At 38.6% G+C, this 14,026-nt stretch overlaps 2 protein-coding genes across 2 annotated transcripts; one reads left to right on the top strand and one right to left on the bottom strand.

The window, feature by feature from the left end:
- Positions 1-720: 720 nt before the first annotated feature.
- Positions 721-3,781, top strand: crym (crystallin, mu). The gene is made up of 8 exons (XM_014027751.1): positions 721-934; positions 1,089-1,239; positions 1,377-1,439; positions 2,343-2,444; positions 2,749-2,932; positions 3,025-3,146; positions 3,259-3,343; positions 3,433-3,781. The coding sequence occupies exons 1-8, from the start codon at positions 768-770 to the stop codon at positions 3,498-3,500; spliced, it is 942 nt and encodes a 313-aa protein (XP_013883205.1). The 5' UTR covers positions 721-767; the 3' UTR covers positions 3,501-3,781.
- Positions 3,782-3,872: 91 nt separating this feature from the next.
- On the bottom strand, positions 3,873-10,045 carry LOC106531822 (ras-related C3 botulinum toxin substrate 1). The gene is made up of 6 exons (XM_014027750.1): positions 9,879-10,045; positions 7,537-7,608; positions 7,308-7,425; positions 6,955-7,017; positions 4,758-4,917; positions 3,873-4,380 (listed from the first exon to the last, which is right to left on the bottom strand). Exons 1-6 carry the CDS (start codon positions 9,911-9,913, stop codon positions 4,247-4,249), a joined length of 582 nt encoding a protein of 193 aa, XP_013883204.1. The 5' UTR covers positions 9,914-10,045; the 3' UTR covers positions 3,873-4,246.
- Positions 10,046-14,026: the final 3,981 nt, after the last annotated feature.

Raw genomic sequence — 14,026 nt, 5'->3', positions numbered from 1 at the left:
GTATTAGTGCTGCTCAAAAGTTAATTATATTTTATATTTTGTTTTGGAAATCTGTTAAACAAAAGTGAATTCCCAACAACGTTGAAAGTCTACATTTTTTGTTTATACAAAACAAGTTCAGGATTAGTTCAGATTATTGGGTATTCCATAGTTGCTACTTGGATTTTCAATTATGTTGGGTTTAGATGTCTTCGGGTTCATTTTATTTTCTATTGGGTCATTTGAGTTTAGGATCAACATCCTGAAGACTATTTCTGGTTAATTTCTAAGCTTATTTATAGATAACCTGTTTTCTGGTGTGTTTTATGGTACAGTCATCCAAAAATAATCGTCTTAAAAAAGGAAAACAAAGGGAAACCAACTAATTTAAAACATTTTTTAAGACAAACTGGAACAAACTTGACCTCGTTAGATGACAAAGTAAACTAACTTGAACCAACCTGGTAAATGTTGATATATATTGAAAATAGGAATTATTTGCTGTAATTTGCTATTCGGCGTCAACTGAATGAATTGTAGAAAGTTTAACTCTGTTAAACTTAACATAAATGCGACAGATGCTTGTATGAAACTAATAACTGTTCACTATCAAAATAAAACCGGCAAGGGTTATCGAATAATGCTTTACACTGGGTACATTTAACACAGCATGACAAGGAGAATTCAAACTTTCCTGCAGCACTTGAATGCAACGCGGGAATCTGGATAGTGTCGAACTTTGGACGCACTGCTCCATTTTTCTGCTCAGACTGTCAGGAACAGAAGGCATGGCCGAACCTCCTGTTGTCATATGGGAGCAGGAGGTCGCACAYCTCCTACGGTGCAAAGACCTTATTCCCCGTCTGGAAGACGCCTTGGGGAAGTTTTCCAGGCGGGACAGTTCGGAAGTGATCCAGCCTGTGAGAACCGCGGTGCCACTGCAGAAACACAGAGGGTAAAAGCCGCTTCTTGTGTTGGTGCCACAGCACCCCCTGGTGGATGTTAGAGGAGATGCATTAGGTTTTATAAGTGCTGCATTTCATTTAATTTAATATGACATGTGAAGGGTTTTATATTATTAAACAGCAGTTTTGAACTTTTACCTTTAGGTTCATGGGGTTGATGCCTACATACATGGAGAAAGATGGKGTCCTGTCCACAAAGTTTGCATGTTTCTACAAAAGAGAGGAGGGCTCTAGTTTGCCATCTGTTCAAGCCACTGTGGTGCTGCTGGATCCAGAATATGGCAACGTGAAGGCTGTAAGTTAAATATGACAGCAGGAGTTTCTGCAGCAGCTTGAGKATCAGAATCAGTTTATTTSTCATTGTATAGAGAACCACGAAATGCGTTTCAGTACCTTGACTCAGAGCGGTCATGGTTTGTTTCCAACCTGCAGGTCATGGATGGAGAGGTCATCACAGCCATGAGGACCGCTGCAGTCTCAGCTATCTCTGCTAAGGCACAACTTCTTTGCTGTTTGTTTTTGTGTTTGTTTATTTAGTAAATTCCATGTTCATTTTTTTTGTAATATACAGTAAGTACATCTGTACACCTTGGACTAACTTAGCCATTCATGCAATACTTTATTTWATTTTTTTCTTGTTCAGCTCATTCGGGGGATAGGTGATTCAGTGTTCCTAACTTTTGTAAAACATTTAATTTTACGTAGAATTATTTTGCCAACAAAAATGCATTCAAATCTCTTCAGTCCCTTCAGACTTTATATTTGAAATATGATTCAGCGAATTTGTTCTAGTTTTGTCTTCTGCTACTTTCAGGTTTTAGCTACCCTTTTACTACTTTTAGTTGAAGCTAACTTTTTTTTGCCACATTTAGCTACCGGTAATCATTTACTAATTTTACCTGCTAGCTGTTTTGTTTATACTTTTAGGCAACCTTTTATATTTTTAGATATCTTGTTGATATTTTAGACTTTTGCTACTTTTAGCTTCTCAAAATATTTTTTCTATCTTTCCTCCTTGTTAGCCTTTTGCTAYTTTTAACTACTTTATCTTCTAGCGACCCTTTTGTGACCTTTAGCTTCAATTTGCTACTTTGAGTTTTTAGTTACCTTTTTGCTACTTAAGCATTTAGCTAATGCTTTTCTGCTTTTAGGGTATGTTTTGCAAGTTTTAGCTTTTTGCTATATTTTGCTATATTAGCTTGTAGTTAGCGTTTTGCTTCTTTAAACAAGGGTTCAAGTGTCTTTTCTTTTAGCTTTAATGACTCAGTTTCAGCTTCTTCAGCTAAATGCAGTGAAATCATCGAGCTCACACTGCATGTTTGCAGAAAATGTCATTTCTCCAGTATTATTCATAATCTAGTCAGTCTGTTTATTGGTTTGTCTCTGTTTTCCATCCAGCTGCTGATGTGCCCCGGAGCAGATGTTTTGGCCATCCTGGGGACTGGCAAACAGGCTCTGAGTCATTACCGTGTCTTTACTGAAATGTTTTCATTTAAAGAGGTACAGGTTCAGGAACTACTGGCTATAAACACAACATTTTAGCTGTTTTGGATGATGCAGCTCAAGAAAATGAGTAAATATAGTTGAACTCCAATATTAGAAACTACACACTATTTACTGGGGCTGCGTTATTAGAAAGCAAACAGTTATAATATAATTGCTAATAAATAAATGCTCCCAACACTGTGTGTGTTTTAGCATCTTGGCCCATCAGCTCAGCTAAATGTAGGAATAAAGAACAGCTAATACTCCACACTGGTGTTTACTTTAAGACTGTTTGATATTCTTGGTTGCTCTGTCTTAGGTTCGCGTTTGGAGCCGGACAAACCAGGGAGTGGAGAGGTTTCGGCGCTCAGTGGGAGGCGCTGTGAAGGGATGCAGCTCGGTGGAGGAGGCGGTGAGGGGAGCAGATGTCATAGTGACCGTAACTGGGTCGACTGAGCCGGTTCTGTTCGGTCAGTGGGTCAAACCAGCTGCTCACGTAGCCGGTGAGAAACCAGAGGTTTTTGAACCTATCCAATGCACAAACATGTTGTGCTCACCTGTTACTGTAAGTATTGTGTTTGTTTTTGTGGAGCAGCGGTGGGAGCCTGCAGGCCGGACTGGCGGGAACTGGATGACGTGCTGATGAAGGAGGCTGTGGTTTACGTCGACAGCAGGGAAGGAGCGATGACAGAGTCTGGTGATGTCATCCTCTCTGGGGTCAGTGTGTGTTTGTTTTCTTTTCCCCCATTTTAAAGACTGAACTGTACGTTTCATGACTTGTAGTGTAAAACACTTGAGAGTTAACCAGCCACGTGTCTCTGGTTTCCAGGTCGAGGTGTTTGCAGAGCTCGGAGATGTTATTAACGGGACAAAAGCTGCTTACAGAGAGAAGATAACTGTGTTCAAATCTCTTGGTAGGACATATCTGATGAAGATATTTTTCATATTTGATTAAARGTTTTGAAAAACGCTCAGGACATGTTTGACTTTTCTCCGTTCACAGGAATGGGAGTAGAGGATGCGGTGTCTGCTAAGCTGGTGTTTGACCAATGGACAGCCCAGAYAGGTTGACTCTATCTTTGTTTCTGATTCCTCACAGAATCACACAAGATGATCAAGACTAATACAACATGGACACTATCTGACAACCTGAAAATCCCACCACTGAGTTTGTGTTTGCAGCATCTCCACTGTTACAAATTTACCTCTTTATTGATTTATTTTCACTGGAATTTTAGGTTTTATTGTTGTTTTCACRTAATGCAAAATGCAAACAACTGAATGAATGTGTTACATGGAAATGAAGATGCYTTTGAATCAAGAGTACAATATATAAAGTAAAAATAGCTTTATAATGACTTTATTRGCTTTTAAAACATTACAGTACTGTGCGAGAAGAAACATTATTTTTATATATTAACTTGTTTAAAATGTTTGACTTAGAGTCAATATTTGATCATTTCAAATTAAAATAAAGCAGTTTTTGATTAACTTTATGRTGCACATAAAACATTAAATCCTTCATATGTTACCACACAGGCTCAAATTTAGCACAATGTAGAAAACTTAAAATATGAGCACCGTCTGTGCAAGAATTCATTGTAAACATTTGCATATCTTTGCTTAAAGTTCACACAAAAAGTAAATKAATTTGTTTGGTTGATTATTTCTTTGTTGTACAAGTGCTTTTTGACTATYAACCTTAAACAGTTGGAAAGCCTGTTAATTTTCCCTACATTTCAGAAAATGAATTGTGAGTTGATCAGTAGAGGTGAGTAGTTGTGTGTTAGTTCTGGCTGCGTCCAGCCTTTTCTTCGTTACATTATGGTGCACTTCTTTTTTTTCTTMTTATTTACGGGTTTGGGGAACAGGGCCTCTCTGATGGCTTCGTCAAACACCGTCTTGAGGCCGCGCTGCGTCAGAGCTGAGCACTCCAGGTATTTCACTGCACCTGGTTACCAAAATAAAAATAATTAGTAAGCCATCTAAAATGTGTTTAGATACTGTACAAATATGGTTACTGATGAATGAGTGAAGGCCGCTTTAACTCATAAGAAGTCAGACCAAAGAGGTCTTTTGAATGAGCAAGATAAAACCTTACAGACCCCAATATTCTTAATAAATACGAATGCTTTTTTTGGAAAGCTAACATTGATAATTTAAAAAAAAATGATGATGTGTTATTTATATAAATGTGAGACTGATTATGTGTACATGTTACAGCTAGTTTTTTTACAAGTACAGAAAAAAAGCCTATTTTCTAAGCCTTCCTTAAAATGAATTTTTAATTCCGGTATGTTTTAGTGCACGCATGGTGCTACAACTGACCTATATCTTTAGCCATGGCCAAGCCCTGAGGATAGGTGACAGGACAGAGATTATCTTCCTTGAGCTTTTTCAAAACCTCCGCATCATCTCTCAGGTCCAGCTTGGTGCCCACGAGGAGTCTCGGCACATCTTTACAGTGATGTTTCAATTCTTCGTTCCACTGCAGGAGGAGCAGACATATTAGAAAGTGCAGTAATGACAGAAAACGAGCAGCACCAATTTTTTTTCTTGTGGCTAAAGTGTTACTATAAGCAAAAACATGAATGCATTGGTTGTCTATTCTATACATTTTTTTGTATATTTGCTTTTTTTGTTTGTTTATTAATTTTCTGTTGCTTCTCCAAGGTTGCTATATTCCCTCCAGCACGTTCTGCGCTGTTCTTTTCTCCTTCCAGAGGGTGACATCGGAATGACCGAATGACCACCCTGGATGAAGGAGGTCATCACATTTRCTCTAAGGCTGAGCCTATTTACCCAGTGGAGTAATTTTATTTCAGGCGCTTTTATTCAGTAATTTTTTTTCCCTCATAAGCCATATCACCTTGGAACAGGTTCTGCTTTCCTTTTCAATTTATCCAGCAATTTACCAGAACGTACTAGAGGATAACCAAGAGTTATTTCCCATGACCTGTTCAAACGTCTCTCATGTTGGAGTTTTCTCCTTTACAACCACAGAAGCTGCAGTCTTTGGCTGCTCTGTTTCTGTGCTGTGGTCTTCTAGGGCAGCCAAGTCCTGAAAGCCTCCTTACGCTCGACAGCTTCCTCTGCGGTTAACGTCCWTCAACACTGCCGTCCTGACAGGTGCAAATGACCTGGTGAGCTCTTCCATGCGCCCACCCTCCTTGAGAAATGTGTGTTTAAGATCTCARGAGCAGAGGCTTCCATCAGACATTATCAGTTCACCCTCATGATTGTGATTTTATCCTTCCTCGCTATCAGATCCAGCTCACTACCAGGTAGTGATCATTTGAAAGCTGTATCCCTCTCTTRATCCATTGGGCCAAAGGCTAATTCATCAGCCTTTAGCCAATGGTTGCCTGGTAGCAAATGCAAACAATAGACCCACGGTGTTCATTTGGACATGCCATGCCAAACAAGAACGTCCAACACCTAAGCACCACTCAAATTTGCATCTGGGAGTCATTTCCTTGCATTCCCACCTCTTTGTCATTGCCAACAAGGACAATGTAGTGTCAAAATGACACCACACCATTACATCATCCAAGAAGACTATAATCTGAACTAATTTTTTGCATAAAAGCACAAACAATCAGAACCGTTCTTCTTGCAGTTCGAAGCTGCAGAAAGGCTTTTCTTTCATTCATCTGGGAGAGCATTGAGGTGATCAGCTGGCATCTTGTGAGAGTGTTCTTACAACTCTGCCACCTGTCCTTCTGGGACATAAGAGTGTCCAGCCTCTATACAGCAGCAAGTTAGCTCAACTACATGAAGTTGGCATTGTTCAGCCTCGGATACAAACTCAGATTCTTTTTCTGTCAGTTAGGCATATCGCATCGCATCGTAGCGTATCATATCGCATCGTAGTGTATCATATCGCTACGTAGCGTATCATATCGCATCGTAGCGTATCATATCGCATTGTATCGCATCGCATCGTAGCGTATCATATCGCATCGTTGTGTATCATATCGCATCATAGCGTATCATATCGCATTGTATCATATCGCATCATAGTGTATCATATCGCATTGTAGCATATCATATCGCATCATAGTGTATCATATCGCATCGTATCATATCGCATCGTAGCGTATCGTATTGCATTGCATCATATATCGTATCGTATTACATCATATCGTATCGCATCGCATCACATTGTATCATATCGTATCGTATCACATTGCATCGTATCACATTGCATCYTATCGCATTGCATCGTATCGCATTGCATCATATCGTATCGCATTGCATCGTATCATATCGCATTGCATTGTATTGTATTGTATCGCATTGCATCGTATCATATCGCATTGCATTGCATCGTATCGTATCGCATTGCATTGCATCGTATCGTATCGCATCGTATCATATCGCATTGCATCATATCGTATCGTATTGCATCATATCGTATCGTATCATATATTAAGGACAATATTCCTATCAAAGTAGTAGTTAACATTTTCCAGCTTTTATTAATGTCGATCCTTAATGAGAATACTAAACTGGTTGTTCTTACCTTGGTTTTAACATTTGCAAATGAAGTTGGACTGACAATCGAGAAGCAAATCAGGAACACATCCTGACAGGGAGGAAAAGACAAATATGATATTGAAAAGAATCAAACACGTTGTACAAATTTATCAAAACAGTTGGCTTGTAGTACTTTATATTTATGTCTTTGTTTAACAGCTTCACTAATGCAAACAAATCTGAATTGTAGTTGGGTAAAAACAGCTCTTATGAGCTGTGTTTAACATCCTTAAGCCTCCTCAAAGGAACTGGATCTACAAGTCTATAAAGCAAGACACTGGATTCCAGAGAGTAACTTGTCAAATTAAAGACAGTGCTCCTGTCTGTATGTCCTCTTACTGTCTGTGGGTAGGACAGGGGTCTTAGTCTGTCGTAGTCCTCTTGTCCTGCTGTGTCCCACAGACCCAGATTCACTGGTTTCCCGTCAATCATAACATTGGCAGAGTAGTTGTCGAAGCTGAAGGAAGTCAGGTAAAAGTGGTTTTTAAAACAAATTCATATTGTTTTACTTGTTTTACTAAGTAGAAACATAGTGAAACTGGTGATGAGTTGTGTGTGTGAGTCTCACACTGTGGGGATGTATTCTCCAGGGAAGGCATTAGTGGTGTAGCTGATGAGCAAACATGTTTTACCTACAGCCCTGAGAGGAAACACGAGGGAATAGCAAGAGAATTAATAATAATAATAATAATAATAATAATAATAATAATAATAATAATAATAATAATAATAATAATAATAATAATAATAATAATAATAATAATAATACATTTCATTTGTGGGCATCTTTTTTGACACTCAAGGTTACATAGTTTAGCATAAAAACAAACACAAAATTAAAATACACACAGTAAGATAAGTACAAAAGTTAAGAAACAGTGCAGTTGCAATCACAGTACAGATGAGTTTTGAGTTTGGATTTYAAATGTGGCCATGAGTTTGTGTTACAGAGATCAGGTGGGAGTGAGWTCCAGAGCTGGGGGGCAGAGCGGCTGAATGCTCCCTATAGTAACCAGACGGGCAGGGGGAAGAGTGAGGTGAATAGAAGAAGATGATCTGAGGGTACAGGCAGGTGTAGTAATGTGAAGGAGGTTCGAGAGATATGGAGGGGCGAGGTTGTTTACAACTTTGAAGGTAAGAAGTATTTTGTAGTTGATGCGARATGGAATGGGAAGCCAATGGAGCTGTTATAGAACAGGTGTGATGTGATGGGTTGAGGGGGTCTGTGTTGAACCAGTTATAGTTTATGGAGGGTTTTCTGTGGAAGGCCAAAGAGAATTGCAGTAGTCTGAACAGGAGGTGACCAGACAACGAACCAGAACAGCAGTGGAGTGAGGAGTGAGAGAAGAGCAGAGATGATGAATATTTCGAAGCTGACAGTGATATTATTGACATGTGAGGCGAGGGAGAGAGTGCTAAGGATGACAGCCAGCGTTGACCTGTGGTTTGTCTCAGTGTCTTCATGGTAACAATATATGGAGATCAAGCAATGTCCAAATATAAAATGTCATGGAAAAATATGGTAATCACAGCACATCAATATGAGAAATAATTACTGTGATTACTGCTATTATCAATGTTAATACTTAAAGTTGAAAATTATTTCCTCATGGTAAAATAAATGGTACATTAATGTAGAAAGACTTAACATGTTCAAATGTATGGATTCTTGCTCGTAATGGTCTGTAAATATGAATGCATACCAGTCATAGATATGGATATTGAAACTACTAAAGAATGAATTTTATAACCAAATTAACATGAAAGTAATTTATTGGATGATGCTGCTGGAAGAAGGTTGAGTTTAAAAAAAGTTTATATTTTTATCCACAGCTTTGAACATGTAAATATACTTTACTGTTCTTTTGCTTTTAATTGTATTTGTAAATAACTATTTTTATAACATTGCGTTCAAAAAAGTCAAACTCAACATTTTAATGGTTAATAATGGTTTTGCTTGTGTGTGTTAGTGTGTTTGTGTTTGCAACACAGACAAAACTGAATGAAATTGAAAGTATTTTGCGCACATCTACAGCAAATTTAGAGTCAGCCAAGTTCTAGATTTCTAATTCAGCTAATTTACACAGTATAACAACTGTCAAACTTACAGATAATCATGATAAAGTTTATTGAAACAAACAAAGTATCAACGTAAATGTTCAAACGATGGCCCTGATGCAGTTTTTGTTTCAAAGTCTGTAAAACGCTTGTATTAAAGTTTGATGTGGCAGTAGCTYAGAGACACTCAACACATGAGCTCTAATGAATCACAAGATTACAATATTATTACACAGGAAACGGTGTACAATGTCAACACAGGCAGAAAGCCAAAATCATTCCTGTCAAAGTAAACAGGTTGTGAACCACTGGTTTAGACAGTGTAGGTCAGCTGTCAGTTTTATTTTTATGGTTTGAACAAAGCTGGGTTGTTGTTTTTTTTTTTTTTTTGTGTGTGTGTGTGTGTGTGTGTGTGTACATTTATGGGATGGAAAAAAATGTCTAATGCCATCAATACCATGACTTGGCAGACATTAGAACAATTTACTGTAAGTGTAAAACATTTCCTGCCTGGAGCAAAGCTTTAATTAACTTCTGGCTAAACAAGTTTGGTTTTAACTTACAGTACGACAACTCTGTGACTAAGTAGGCATTTAAAAACTGGAAGACTGGGGTTTAAAAAGTTTAAAAGTTTGAAATTTACACAAATAATGGTCATGAATGGTCACTAAGAAATGTTTTTTTAAAATGTTTAAAAGTTTGACAAAACTGTTCGAGGATTAGAAGCATGCTGATCCAAATGCTGTCAGTCTCTTCTTTGTCGTATTTTTTTTAACTTTACTTTGTTAATCTATGTGTCAAACTATGAAACTGTAGAGACTGAAGAAAGAATAAAAACCTAAAAGAACTTACCCGTCCCCCACCACCACACACTTAATGGCCTGCATTGAACAGCCTGAGCTCCAAGAGAAAAAACAAAACAAACTGAGTTACACCAGCCTGCAAGGATGAACAATAACTCAAGTGAGTTTTGAAAATGTTGCTGAGAACATGTTTTGACTTCCTCATACTTACCTGTAAAAAACACCCCACAGAAAAATGTTTCCGCCACTAAGCCATCCAGATCTTTACCTTTGTGCTCCAAAGTTACCACAAGAACAAACAAAGGTCAATAAAAACAAACCTATTTTTTTCCTACTCTGAAAACAGTTTCGAGCGTGGGAAGGATTCTGAGCACGCAGACACAATAAAGATTTAAATGCTTTATTTAAAAATGGCAAAGAAAGGACAGGAGCCAGAACCTCAGGACCGCACACTCTGGAAAACAAACCAGAGTGAGAATGGAGCCACAAACAATGAGGTCGTGCCAAAATGCAGCTAACCTTCTGGAGGTGCAGAGAAGAAGCTCAACAGATCCAGGTAAGGAGGCTGTTTCCTGTGGTTTGAGGGTTAAAGCTTAGTTCCATATCACYTGAGACAGGCTGAGGTCAAATCTGTGTGGTCTGAGAGCAGTAGACAAATCTAAGCCATGATCCAGGGGGTGAGGTCCAGGTGACAGAAACAAGGTCGAGAGCCGGTGGTCAGAGGTCGAAYCAGTYGCAGGCAAAGTCGGTGAGTCGAGAGGCCGGTGTGGGGATCAAGAACTGTGAAAGAGTGCTGGACATTTACTGGGTGTGAACCATTCAATAATCTGTCAGTGAGTGACTGTGGCTGTGAAGCTTATATACTGTACTGGTGGGAACAGGTGGGTCAGATGAGCTGTGATTACTGGGGCAGAGTCCTGGGGGCGTGGAACATGAAATGTTACATTTGTAGTAAATTCACAAAAAATGCGAACTCTAAATTATTGATGGGGCACAAATAGCATTTTTACTTATGACCAAAACATGTTTCATGTTCAAATAGTGAATAAACTAATGAAATGTTGCCCTGACACCCCCAGCTGTTTGATGCAGAACGCTGATCTTTATTTTATTTTATTTTATTTTATTTTTGTAAATCACTATTTTTGTTTTAAAAAGGGGGCAGATATTATAAGATTTTTTTATTCTTTCTGATCCCTTTCATTTTATTTATTTTGTATATATATATTTTCTTCTATTGTTCGTCTGTTTTCTTCCTGTTATCCGGAGTCGGGTGACGGGGGCAGCAGCCTAAGCAGAGAGACCCAGACTTCCCTCTCCCCAGCCACTTGGACCAGCTCCTCTGGGGGAATCCCAAGGAGTTCCCAGGCCAGCCAAGAAACATAGTTCCTCCAGCATGTCCTGGGTCTTCCTCTGGGCCTCCTCCCAGTGGGACGTGCCCAGAACACCTCACCAGGGAGGTGTCCAGGAGGTGTCCTAACCAGATGCCTGAGTCACCTCAACTATATTTAGTTTTAAATTAAATGAAAAAAATCCAAATAAAAAGGAAATCCTGGTTCTGCTTGAGGTTTCTTCCTGGTAAAAAGGAGTCATTCCTTTCCACCYTCGTCCCCCTCATTGCGCCTGCTTAGGATGGGGGGATCACAAGGAAATAAAGCTTTGATGCAGATTGTTGGTTTCCTTTTTAATTTCTATTGGCTTTTAATAATCTAATGATGGTACTGTGTTAGATCTGAACTGAAATGTATTAATCTGACTACAAAATAAATTAAACTACATCTATTTTGATACAATGGGTCTGTTTGCTGTTTTTTAAATGACACTTTGTCTTGCAATTTAATTGACAAATGGACATAGCAGCACTCTTTCAGGGATGGAGATGTTCTCATCCTTGATAGAGAGGAACGTTGGTTTGAGAGAGGAGTAAAAGAAGCCATTTTTTGTGAAGAAAATCCGTCCAACATTAAACAGAGGTGGAGGCCTTCGTGTCCAGTTGTCCTCCTCCTACAACGCTGTTATTGCAAGTATGACTCCGCCCCCTGGGAGCAAAAGGTGTGATTCAGGACCCCAATAATAGTCAGGTGATGGAGCATATGACCCTCTAATCAAGGCACTAACGACCTATTGTTTGGCTGATGGTACTCTTTTGTGACCAACCTGTTTGTCCACCATGTGGCAGTGCTTATAAGGCAGAGTTCACCTGAAACTCGTCAGACTGAAGAAGCCTCTTGGAGGAGAGACGAAACGTTTCACTAAAGGAGAACCCGTCCAGAGGACCTACTTATTTTTCTTTTTGATTTTTCCACCTGGATTACTGAGACGCATCAGGACATACATCACCTATGTTTATTCTGGTTTAAGTATTTCTTTTATAAGGAATATTTGATGCAATCAACGTTTTTTCACTCCTTCATATTATGTCTATTTATACAGTACCACATTTTTTATGTCACTGTAGATCACCTGGTTGAATATTGAAAGTAACGCAAGTTCAACTCATTTCCTGTAACAGTTATGAAACAAGACGTCAAACTGTYCTGCACTGTAAGCAGACATTTAAACCAGGACAGTTACTCTGCTGTTGAGACTGAATAATCTGCTCTTCTTCAAATCTGATGCATAGTACAAATTTGCAAGAAAAACAAACTCTCACTCAACACCAACTAGATTGATGAGTCAAAGAAAAACATGAGACCATTGCTTAACWTTCATTTAAAATTACTGCTTTGTTTTGTTGAAATATCTTTATAGTGTTTTTGAATCAGCCTGCATGTCACACGTGTTTGACCTACCACCTGAAGTTGGGGTCGCCACAATTTGATCATGTCAGCATTATTTGTATTTTCTGTATTATTTAAAACGAAATTTAGGTTTTGTTGATCTCTTAATCGTAAACAATGTATTTTCGTCCCTAAGTGAAATTGGCAAAGTATTATTTTGCTTTGACTTCTTTAAATTATAGTGTGAAAGTGTTTATCGAGGACATATTGCAGATACGAGGAGGGATAACTGAATTAGGGGAAACAGGTAWACAGACACCCCCAGGTGCAGACAATCAAGTGAGGGAGCATGTTGCCTTCAGGGACAGCTTGAAAAAAAAAATCATAAAACAGGATCTGGCCCTGACAATGATAGGAAAATACATTAAATAACAGAGAACCTTTTTAAAGATTATGTTTGCTTAAAAATCACAATAAATGTGAAAATATATTTTATTTTAAGAAATCTGTGTGCATTTCAAACTAACGTAAAATTTGAGCAGCTTTTGATTAACACTGTATTGCACATGAGCGCATAAAAAACTTCCACCCTTCATATGTTACTATGCATTGAAAACTGCTGGATTAAAATATGACATAATTTGTAAACAAGTGGTAAATGGACTGTAACACCTTTCTACCCAACCAGGACACTCAAAGCACTTCACACTACACTCTGTGTCCTCATTTACACAGCACTCTTGCTAACATGTACAATCATCTGGAGACTAATCAGTGCCAATCACATTCATACACTGATGGGACACACATCAGAGGCATTGGGGTTAAGTGTCTTGCCCAAGTACACAACAACTGAGACAGCTGGACAGGGGATCGAACCGGTGACCTTCCAGTTCCAGGACAACTCCCCTAACCACTCTGCCACAGCAGTGCTATTGGTTACATTTGGACTGAGCCAACTCTGGGTGGTTTTTTACTCAGCAACATCATTTCAATCCAACATAACCTACTGGGATAAGTTTTCTAAACAAAAACTGRTAAAAATTACAATTTTGTTAAATTAGAGCCACTAAAAAGAGGATTTACAAATAGTAACTCAATTATTATACAGTATATCTCAGTTTGATGTAGCTGGGCCGGACTGAGCTCACCTGTGTGCTGGATGTGGTCCTTGATGCCAGCGAAAAGCCCTGATTTAGTTTAAACAGAAGTTATTACAAAACCAACTAATTTAAATATAGTATCTTATTACAAGTTATTTTTACTATCTCAGTTTTACTTGTTACATCCTAAAGCAGAGGRCCAATCAGGTTTGCTTTGATTCTGGATTAAAATGGCAAACCGAAGAACAACTTGGCCCTTCTTCAACTCAACGATTGGGTCCAACTTTTTGACACAAAATTTAGTCAAATCAACACAACTTGAACCAATAGCTCTTTACCCATAAATGAGTTATGAAAACATCCCAGCAGTTTTC

Source organism: Austrofundulus limnaeus, unplaced genomic scaffold, assembly GCF_001266775.1.
Source record: "Austrofundulus limnaeus strain Quisiro unplaced genomic scaffold, Austrofundulus_limnaeus-1.0 Scaffold680, whole genome shotgun sequence".
NCBI classification, from domain to species: Eukaryota; Metazoa; Chordata; class Actinopteri; order Cyprinodontiformes; family Rivulidae; genus Austrofundulus; species Austrofundulus limnaeus.
This window is presented reverse-complemented; position numbering and strand designations above follow the sequence as displayed.